Raw genomic sequence first — 10,122 nt, forward strand, 5'->3', positions numbered from 1 at the left:
TTTAGAATCAGGCCATCAACTAGGAAAAGCCAAAGATGGTGAGCAGCCATCTACAAAAGGACCTGGAAGTTGACTATGGCTGGGGGCCTGTGGGGCCTGAGGAGGTAGGACTGGCATGTGGCTGAGACAAGGACAGCTTTATTAACTTCTTGGCTCCCTTTGGAAGATAGCTGCCCTAACACCCTGTTGGAAGTTAGTGCTTCTCAGAGTAAATTTGCTATTTGCATTTGGGTTTTCTCAAGCCCTGGAAAGGCAAGTTATACCTCTGGGCACCTGGACCAAGGGGCATGCTGTTTCTGAGCCTCACCTCTGTGATGCTCTGCAGGGCCTGACCCACCCAGGTAGCTCTGTGCTATCCCCTCATTCCTTACTCTGCAGTGCTCCCCAAGGTCTGCACAGTAAATTTCTTACTTTTTGTGCCAAAGTTCAAGCCCTCCCGCCCGGCCTTGACCTCGGTGACCTGATCAACAGATAAGTACTGAGATCCACTTTGTGCTAGGCCTCGTTTTCTGGGCTGTGGGGACACGAAGAGGAATAATTTGCTGACCATGCCCTGGAGAGACCATAATTCTAGACAACGGCTCTCCACACCCCCCAGTGTGTGAGTTTGGAGAGGGAGTGCTGAGAAGCTGGTAGAATTTCCTTGACTCTGGAGAACATTCAGCTCCTGAAAAACTCGCTACAAGGCCCAACTTCCCCTCCGGCTCCTTTTCTAAGGCCGAGTGGGAGCACAGAGGAGGAGGCGAGAACTCCTACGGGCTCCGAGGAACGCAGACCGCCCTCCCTCCTCGCCCTACGGCCGCAGTTCGGGCCTCCCAGCGCAGGGGGCGCGGTGCGACGGCGGGAGCCGGCCGGGCCAGCCCGCTCCTCCTCCTGGCCGCGGCCGCGCCGCTGCGGCGCAGGGAAAGCCGGAAGCGGCGGCCGGCTGGGGCGGGGTGCGGCCGGCTGGGGCGGGGTAGGGCCGGCAGGTGCGCCCGGCTCCGCGCGGGGTCGGGGGTGTGCCCTGCGTCCAGAGCCATGCTCAGCAGGTCGGGGTACCGGGCGCTGCCCTTGGGGGACTTTGACCGATTCCAGCAGTCGAGCTTCGGCTTCCTGGGCTCTCAGAAGGGCTGCTTGTCCCCGGAGCGGGGCGGCGTGGGGCCGGGGGCCGGTGAGTGGCCACCCAGCACGGCGGACCCGGGGCGGGCACCGGCCGGCATCCCCGGGCCCGAAGTCTCTGCCTCTCAGGAGTCAGCCGGTCTGGCGCCCTTGCACTCTAAGAGGAGGGACCGAGAGGGGACACGATGTGGCGAAAGGCCTGGATTGGGCGTGGGATGCTGGCGCTGATCCACCCTTCCTGGGACTACGCTGCAGCCTCAGAGCTTTCTCATCTTACAAGAAGTCTCGCCCCATCACATTTCTCCTCGGCCCTTAACAGCCCTTTAGGTCTGGGCAGCCGTTGCAAGTTCCCATTTTGCCTAGAAGAAAATAAGATCTAGGCATAGGAGGTCACCAGCACACTGAGGGCTCTTGGCTGCAGAGAAATTGCAGAATTCTCACCCCAGGGGACACCCCTAGAGGCCCTGAGCTCCAGCATCTCCCTGTTACCTGGTGGAGATGGGTGGGCCAAAAAGGCAGGCCCTCAGCTGCCTGTTGTCTGCTCTGGCCCTGTTTTGCTCCAAAGCCTTGAGAGGTTCCCTTGGCCCACAGGTCAGAGTCCACATTCCTCAGCCTCGTAACCAAACCCTGGAGGATTTGGTCCCTCCCTGACCCTCCTGTAATGACAGCTGCCCCTATCCGAGGCTTCCTTTCCTGCAGTGGCCACATGGGTCAGCTATCCTGAGGCTCAGAGAGCCTAGAGGGTTTGGGGTTCTTGGGAGGATTGAGCAAGGTTCCTGTCTGCTTCCTGTCCAAGGCTGGGAGGAGAAGGGGAGCAGAGAATAACCTCATCCCAGATTCTGGGGCTGTCTCAGCTCTACTTTCATCCGGGGTTCTGGTTCTCTCGGGGCCAGGACCTCTGGTTCAGATGAACATCTTCCTAGTTCCCCCTCCCACCTGAAGCAGCTTCAAGTGAAGCACACATTTGACAGTCTTTAGGGCACTAAAGTAGGGGGAAGAATTGTGAGCCGAGAAAGAATGTCTTAGCCCTCATCTATGGCTCCTATTGATGAGCCATTAATGCCTTATCCCTTTAGGCTAAGGCATTATCTCCAAAGGGACTCCTTGAAAGCACCCCTCTGAGGCTGATGGTAGAGGAGGAATGTGTGATGCCAGCAGTTTCAAGTTCAACCCAGCACATGTTTACAGAGGCCCAGGTGCTCCTGGCTCTGTGCCAGGTATGGGAAGGCAATATAAATCAGACAAGAGGATTGACTCCTGCTCTCAGCCTGGTGAGGACAGCATCACATGGATTGGCTTCTCAGATCCGATGGCCGTTGCCTAGCAGAAAATAGGCCTTGTGAGGGTAGGACTTGGCACAGATTAGTTTTGATGTGTGGGAGGAGGGAACAGTCCTTAACTAGCACCTGCCCAAAGATATGGGAGGGTCAGGCAAGGAGGCAGATTGAGAGCCCGGAGAAGGAAGGAGCCACTGAAGGGGGAGGGAAGCAAAAGGCACACTTGACCAAGTCCACTCTGCCTGCCCCTGACCTGCCAGACCTGTTGGTGTTCTTTGACTGCCTCTGTTCTGTTGTCCCCAGATGCACCTCAGAGCTGGCCCTCCTGCCTCTGCCACGGCCTCATCAGTTTCCTGGGGTTCTTGCTGCTGCTGATCACCTTCCCCGTTTCTGGCTGGTTTGCCCTGAAGGTGAGGCTGACTGAGTGAGCCGCCAGGGTGGTTGGGCCACACCGAGGGCTTTGGCATTGGTGGATAAGTCCTCTGCCCCCTTCCCCTGAATATTATGTTACCATACTTCTGTGAAATGGACTGGGCGAGGATTGTTGATTCTCATCTTTCAGATCAGGAAACTGAGGCTTAGACGTGTCCAAAGTCATCCTGGGAGATAGTAAGTCGTAGAAACAAGTCTTCCTAAATTCCCCAGTCCAGGGGTCTGGACGCTGGCTTTAAGGTGGTGCAGATGTCTATGCCAATTCTTCCTCCCTTTGGGTTAGGCTAAATTAGAAATGAAAAACACTCAACTTAGCCAAGCAGGTAATGAGTAGTAAAAGGAAGTCAGGCCTCATTTTCAGCAAGGGGTGGTGCAGATGGGAAAAGGATGAACTAGAGTTGAGGCTCACACCTGAAAGCTGCAGGGAAAGTGGAAGTCCAGGCAGGCCTTGCCCTTGGTGTGGCCCTAGGCAAGTCACCTGCTCTAGAAAGCCTTAGGGGGTGGTGTGGTCTGGAAGGAAGTCCTTAGAAGGTCCTAAAAATCCTGGTCCTAAAACTGCCTTTGAAACAAATACTGTGTGATCTTGGGCAAGTCATTTCTCCTCTCTGGTCTGCATTTCTCAATTTGGACATGTTAGTTTGAGGACTCCAGGGATCTGAAGTTGGCAAAGCCCTTTGCTTTGGGTCGCTGTTAGAGCAGCCCCACCTTTTCTCCTAACTAATTCAAGGGCAGACAGTTTCCTGGTTTGAGTCATGTCTAGCTGCAGACCGTAGAAGTGATAAGTTTCTCTGAGGATCAGGTCAAAACAGTGTAGTAGCTGAGAGCATGGCCTCTGGAGTCCTTCAGAACCACATTCAAGTCTTGCCAGTTTCACTTAGGGGCTGTGTGATGTTTGAGCAAGTCACTTAACCTCTGAGAGTCTTGGTTTTCTCATCTGAAAACAGAGCTAAGGATACCCCACACTGACGAAGACCAGGGGAGAAATGGGGGAGGGCCCTGTTATTGCCAGCTCAGGCTCCCCACTTTCAACTCTTTCCCTTGTCATTGTGGACAGATTGTGCCCGCCTACGAGCGCATGATCGTGTTTCGGCTGGGCCGGATCCGCACTCCTCAAGGACCTGGCATGGTTCTGCTCCTGCCCTTCATTGACTCCTTTCAGAGGGTGGATCTGAGGACACGGGCCTTCAATGTCCCTCCCTGCAAGGTGAGGGGCTTCTTGGCTCCCCTGGACAGAGGGAATGGGGGCTTGTGCAGAGTGTATGGTGAGTGCCATACCTTGGCCTGTAAATAGCCATCAGGGGTGGGGAGAGGGGGGTGGAGAAAAGACCAGAAAACCGAGGCTGGGAGAACATCTTTGCTCCATATATATAACTGCCTGCACCTGGGGACACCATTTTGCCCTTGAGGAGCTAGCTACCAGGTGGGTGGGTCAGGCTGGGTGGTCTCAGTGGGCCACACCTCCCTGCAGCCCCAGCCCCTTGAGTGTCTCCTCCTTCGTGGCCTCCCCCTACAGCTGGCCTCTAAGGATGGGGCTGTGCTGTCCGTGGGGGCCGACGTCCAGTTCCGCATCTGGGACCCGGTACTGTCAGTGATGACGGTGAAGGACCTGAACATGGCCACACGCATGACGGCCCAGAATGCCATGACCAAGGCCCTGCTCAAGAGGCCTCTGCGGGAGATCCAGATGGAGAAGCTCAAGATCAGCGACCAGCTCCTGGTAGGCGGCACCTCACACGGTAGAGTTCGTTGGCTGGCACTTGGGCCTGGCTCTGCCTGCCAGGGCACTTTGCACGAAGCACCAGATCACTCTGGGCCTCAGTTTACCATATGTCCAAGAGTGTAACAGCCTTTGAAGAGCTAGTGGTCTGGGTGCAACTCTGAGTTGAGGAACAGAAGATGGTCAGGGCCCCTAGCGATCTTGGGCGAACTTGCCCTGGGAAGGGAAGGGGTCCCGATGGGGGCGTGGTCTGCCTCTGACTGCTGAGATCTCACCTTCACTGTTCTGCGGGCGTGGCCATGACGACGCTGGGCCTCAGGGCCCCTCAGCAGTCGCATGGGCAGGCAAGTGGGTGAAAGGAGCAGGGGCCCTCCTGGCCCAGTCACCTGCTGGGGAATTCCGTGCCCTGCGGTGCATTTTTGCGGTTTTGTGTTCCTTGTTCTAACCGAACAAAGGAACTCGAGGGCACTTGGACCTTTTTCTGGCCTCTTCCCCATGTATGAGCAATGATCTACACTGGAATTCACCTCACATCCCTTCTTGACAAGATGGAGTGGAAATGAATACACCGTGGCGGTGTGCCCCCTGCACCACACTTCCCTTGTGCTTTCTCCCGTGTCCTGACAGGAACACGGATGGAGTTTCCCCTCATTCTCCTCAGCCCTGCCTTCCCCAGGGGACTGGGGTTAGAGGACAGGAGGGGAGTGCGGGAATACCGGTCCTGGAGGTCTCAGTCCTTCCAGGAAGTAGATCAGCCAGCGGAGTGACAGTCTATCTGTGACGGTAACAGTAGCTCTCCTGTGCACAGCAGTTTACAGTGTACGAAGTCCTTTCACCTGCCCCAGTGGATCTCAGCTGTATATTTTGCTGCAAGAGGGCCAGTATTATTGTTTTATTTGGAGGGAGGAAACTAAGGCTCTGAAGTTATTTGACTTGCCTCTCAGAGCCGTGGTCAAGGGCAGAGCTGGGCCAGAGGCGGAACATCTGCCCTGCCCCTAATCCAGTGCTCAGTCTTGTACAGCTCAGGCAACAAGTTGACAATTTTTATCCATGAAGCCATATTCCATTTAATTTACCTTCAGGAAGAGAAAAGATTCTCTCACCTTGTTGCACGTCGATTTGGTGCGGCAAAGCCAGGAGAGGCAGTTAGGGGGAGTCAGTCCCACACCAGGATGGTGGAGTCATTTAGGGTCCATTGCCCAGACTGAGCTGGCACCAGGTACAGTGGGGTCAGTGCCCGTGGTTACGAAGAATTCTCAGGAAACCCAGCACCCCTCCTGTAGGCCCTGGTTCAGGCATCCATTTCTCATCCTCACTTTCATTTTTGGGTCCTTTTCATCTCGAGGGTTTGCACCCTCCCCACCTCTTGCTTGCTCCAGGCCAGCTGCTTCACCCCTCACTGCCCTGGGCCAGCCTCCCTCACCCCTACCCATCACTCTGCAGGCCTTGCCTCTTAATCCTCAGGAGAAAACACTCTAGGACAGGAACTCTTTCAGCTTCCTCCAGCATCACTCCTTCAAACTCATCTACATACGTCTGTGCTACTTTTCCTGCCTCATTGGAAGCCTTTGTCTGAGGCTCATCCCTACCCCAGCCGGTGCTCTGGGCCCAGGACTCGGCTCCCTCCCTCCGTCCTCCCTCCCTGCTCCCCTTTCTGCGCAGACACATGCCCTCCCTTTGCCCCAGTCCCCCTCTTGCTCTCACTCCCCTCTTCTCCTCTTCCTCCCCTCCTGTCTCTACACTCCCAAGTCAGCTTTGGCCACGTCAGGGTGGCCTCCCTCTTACTAGCGCAGGGGGCACCTCAGCCCTTCCCCTTACTTCACCTGCTGGCAGCCTTTGACTCTGGACCCATCCTTCTCTACTCTCGGATCCTCTGCTTCCCTTGGCTTCTGTTACCCCACGCGCCTGCCTCTCCCCCTTCCTGGTCACTCCTTCTTCTGCTGCCCTTTCGTTTCCAGGTTTTCTGTCAATGGCCTCTTCTCCTCTATGACCTCCTGGGGAGAGCTTATCCATCCAGGGCTTTTTGCTGTCTCTGGACACTAATTATTCACAACACTCTGCTCCAGCCTCGACTCTCTCCTGCGCCCTGGACCCATTTATCCATCTGCCTATTGGACAGTTAGTTGTCTCTCCCATAGACCCCTCAGGGTTAATGTATCAGAAAAAACTTCTCTCTCCCCGGCCCACCCCCTAGTCTGTGTCTCTCTCTGTGTATCCTCTCCAGTTGAACACCCACACTCAGGGGCCGTGCAGGAACCCACGCCAGAAACCTGACAGTGAGGTGACAGCCGGGCAACCAACAATCCTAGTGGCTCTGCCTGTCTTGCTATGGCTTCGTATAGTTTACAGAGTTGTGCCCCTCCTCTTGGTGTAGCCCAGCTTCATAGCCACCTGTCTGCCTGACACCAGATTCGGGTCATTTCTGCCTGCAGTTGGTCTCCATGCATCCACCCTCAGCCCCTCCACTCCAGTGTCCCCATAGGAGCCGGGGGAATCTTTCCAATGAGCAAATCTGCTCTGTCACCTCCCTGATGAACTCCTCCCTGGGGATCCTTGTGCCTCACGATAAATCCAAGTGAGCAGATGCAGCCGGCTGTGACCCAGCTGTCTCCACGCCCCCAGGCCACGGTGGAGGGTCCAGCTAAATGGAACTACAGTTACTCGCCGTTTCCCGAACATTCCAGGTCCTCCCGTCTGGGCTTTTGCCTGGAAGGGTGCTCCCTTATGCTCCTTCACCTGGAGAACTCCTCCTTCCGGCTTCACTCCCCCTCCCTGCCCGGGCCCACGCCCTGGGCCTCGGCTGTCTCTTGGTTGCTCACTGCCAGCTGCCTACTCCTGGGTTGTAGCAGCCCTCTGCCTGTGCTCCCTGGCTGGGACCTTCTCAAGGGCACGTAGGGGGGCCTCATACACTGCTGTGTCCATGTGTGCCCATTCCAGCCTCCCAAAGAAGGTGATCCGGAAGGCCTTGTTGAACGAATTCCATTTCTCCCCACACTGTCTTCCAGCTGGAGATCAACGATGTGACCAGGGCCTGGGGGCTGGAGGTGGACCGCGTGGAGCTGGCAGTGGAGGCTGTGCTCCAGCCACCCCAGGACAGCCCGGCTGGGCCCAGCCTGGACAGCACCCTCCAGCAGCTGGCTCTCCACTTCCTTGGAGGAAGCATGTCCTCAGTGGCAGGAGGTGCCTCACCTCTGGGGCCAGGTGAGGAACCTTGAGGAGGTGGATGGAGGTGCTCATTACGGCACTTAGCTTGGTGTGCAGCACAGGCTGAGCTTTGCTACTTGCTCCCTTAACCAAGCACCTTTGTGCAGTGCACACCCTGCCCAGCTGTTCCAGTCACCTTGATTCTAGAGCTCACCAGAGCTAAGGCAGTGAGAAGAGCCCAGGTGTCTGTAAGTGTCTGTGAGTATGTGGAGGCCTCTGGAACCTCTGTAGGAGGAAACAACAGCACCCGGCAGAGAGTTTTACCTTCAGGGGTGGAGTAGCTTAGAAAGTGGGGCTAAGAGCGAAGGCTGAAGCTCAAGTGTGGCTTCTCAGCAGAAGAAGTAGATCACTGGCCTCAAGGGGATGTGAGGGGGAACTGCCACAAAGGTATGGAGGCCACAGTGATCCTGACCTTGGCAGCACATTGACCTCCTTCTCTCTATCTCCCTTTCCAACCCTGTTGGCACCCCCAGCAGACACCTTGGAGATGGTGAGCGAAGCTGAGCCGCCTGCCCCTCACGTTGGTGCTGGGCCAACCCTGAAGCAGCCTGTGGCCGAGGGGCTGCTGACTGCTCTGCAGCCCTTCCTGTCTGAGGCCCTGGTCAGCCAAGTCGGGGCCTGCTACCAGTTCAATGTCACCCTGCCCAGTGGCACCCAGAGCACCTACTTCCTGGACCTCACTACAGGTGCAGCTGCCCTCCCTGCCCCTCCTCCCACCCAGGTTACTTGGAGCCTGCTGCCCCGGGGCCCTTTTGAAGACTGCCCCCTGCTCCTGCCAACAGTTTCAGGCGGACCCGTAGCAGTCAGGGGCTCAGACACCATGTGCAGACTGTGGTTGTTCAGGCCATGTCTCCCTGCCATGTCCTCGTCAGCAGGACATCTCAGTAGCCAAGCTTCCCACCGCAGGAGTGCTCACGTGCTGCAGGCCTCCCGGTGCCGGGCCCCGGCTGACCCCTTCAGTGTATTCTCCCCACTGCTGCTCACCAGGGGCCTGGGACCTGGGGACTGTTGGAAACTGAGGCTCTAAGTGCTCACACAGCCAACAGGACTTGAACCCAGCGTATTAGAACCTGAACTCTTAGCCACTACTTTTCACTCCTCCCAGTGGGACATGCGAACCCCTTCTTCCCCTGCCATCCAGCTGTCCCCCTACTAATGCTCAGTTTTCTTTCCCCCAACAGGGCAAGGGAGTGTGGGACACGGGGTGCCCAACGGCATTCCTGACGTGGTGGTGGAGATGGCCGAGGCGGACCTGCGGGCCTTGTTGTGCAGAGAGCTGCGACCACTGGGGGCATACATGAGCGGGCGGCTGAAGGTGAAGGGTGACCTGGCCGTGGCCATGAAGCTGGAGGCTGTCCTCAGGGCCTTGAATTAGCAGCCTTGGCTGACCATCGATAGCCTAGCCCCGAACCTGGCACCAAGCCAGGGGGACGTCTTGGAGGAGGAGGCATTGGCACTGTACCTTGGATTATTGAGGCCGTGAGGAGTTTCAGGCCCAGCCAGGAGCCAATAAATGGAGACTGGGAGACACTGGAGCTGGAAGAAGCTAAGTTAGGCTGCCCTGCCGTTCTTGCCTACAGTGGGTCTTTGGACAAGCTGTTGCCCATCCTGGGCCCCTGCCGAGCACCCCGCCCTGAGCTGAGTACACAGTATAAGGACAGGAGCCAGGCCTGCTCTGCCCTGCTGGCTCCCTGACTGGAGAGGCAGGGCCCACAGAAACAGCCTGACAGCCTCTGGCTTGGTCCACATGTGAAGGAGCAAAGCATGTGACACAGGCTGCAGGCTCCAGAGTGGAGGATCAGAGAGGCTGGGGGGCGGGGAGGCGGCCACCAAGAGGAGCAGGGGGCTGGGGTTCGAGCTGGGTCTGCCCTCCTGATCTCAGCCCAGGCCAAGGCTAGTGGGGGGTAAGAATGGGAAAGCGTGGGGCCTGCTCCTCCCCTGGGCCTGCTCCTGAAGGCATCTTGACTCGGCTACCAGCTCCGTCCTGCATGCCTGGGGGGCTGGGGCCCAGGGCAGCATGAAGGAGAGCCCTGCCGTTCCTATGTTTCTTACCAGAGGTTTGAAAACCGCTAATAAATGTGGTGTTTACAATGTATTGGAGACAAATGGGGGCATGGTGGGGGTGGTGGGTAGGACAGGCCCTGAAGCGATGCCCCTACCAGACCAGGGCGCCGGAAGCTGACACGGGTCCTCATGATGCTCTTGAATCACCCATAGTTCCCCTTGCTGCTGAGAGTCTCAAAGCCCTGGGGCAGGCACAGGACACTCTGTTCCTCTTCATAGTCAGGAGAGGTTTGCTGGGAAAGGGGGTAGGGTGTGGCAGAGCTGGTCCCACAGACAGGAACCTAATGAGGGGCAGGGTGGGGGCTGTGTCACATTCAAGAGAGGAGTTGG

At 57.1% G+C, this 10,122-nt stretch overlaps 1 protein-coding gene across 6 annotated transcripts; it reads left to right on the forward strand.

Moving 5' to 3' along the window:
- Positions 1-934: 934 nt before the first annotated feature.
- Positions 935-9,823, forward strand: LOC124233048 (stomatin-like protein 1). Of its 6 annotated transcripts, none has more exons than XM_046650072.1 (7): positions 935-1,150; positions 2,679-2,785; positions 3,862-4,011; positions 4,321-4,524; positions 7,530-7,725; positions 8,202-8,414; positions 8,910-9,823. In XM_046650072.1, exons 1-7 carry the CDS (start codon positions 1,018-1,020, stop codon positions 9,101-9,103), a joined length of 1,197 nt encoding a protein of 398 aa, XP_046506028.1. In that variant the 5' UTR covers positions 935-1,017; the 3' UTR covers positions 9,104-9,823. The 6 variants fall into 6 exon arrangements, with proteins under 6 accessions (XP_046506028.1, XP_046506029.1, XP_046506031.1 ...); XM_046650073.1 differs by having other exon boundaries at positions 8,205-8,414; XM_046650075.1 differs by having other exon boundaries at positions 941-968.
- Positions 9,824-10,122: the final 299 nt, after the last annotated feature.

The sequence above is a fragment of the Equus quagga genome, unplaced genomic scaffold (assembly GCF_021613505.1).
Source record: "Equus quagga isolate Etosha38 unplaced genomic scaffold, UCLA_HA_Equagga_1.0 153_RagTag, whole genome shotgun sequence".
NCBI classification, from domain to species: domain Eukaryota; kingdom Metazoa; phylum Chordata; class Mammalia; order Perissodactyla; family Equidae; genus Equus; species Equus quagga.

What these genes read in the sequence shown, in the direction of transcription:
- LOC124233048 (XM_046650069.1), top strand. Translation starts at nt 1,284, where the DNA reads ATGTGGCGAAAGGCCTGGATTGGGCGTGGGATGCTGGCGCTGATCCAC. An exon ending in AGATCAGCGACCAGCTCCTG is followed by an intron (nt 4,525 to 7,529) that starts GTAGGCGGCACC and finishes ACTGTCTTCCAG; the next exon opens with CTGGAGATCAACGATGTGAC. An exon ending in TGCCTCACCTCTGGGGCCAG is followed by an intron (nt 7,726 to 8,201) that starts GTGAGGAACCTT and finishes TGGCACCCCCAG; the next exon opens with CAGACACCTTGGAGATGGTG.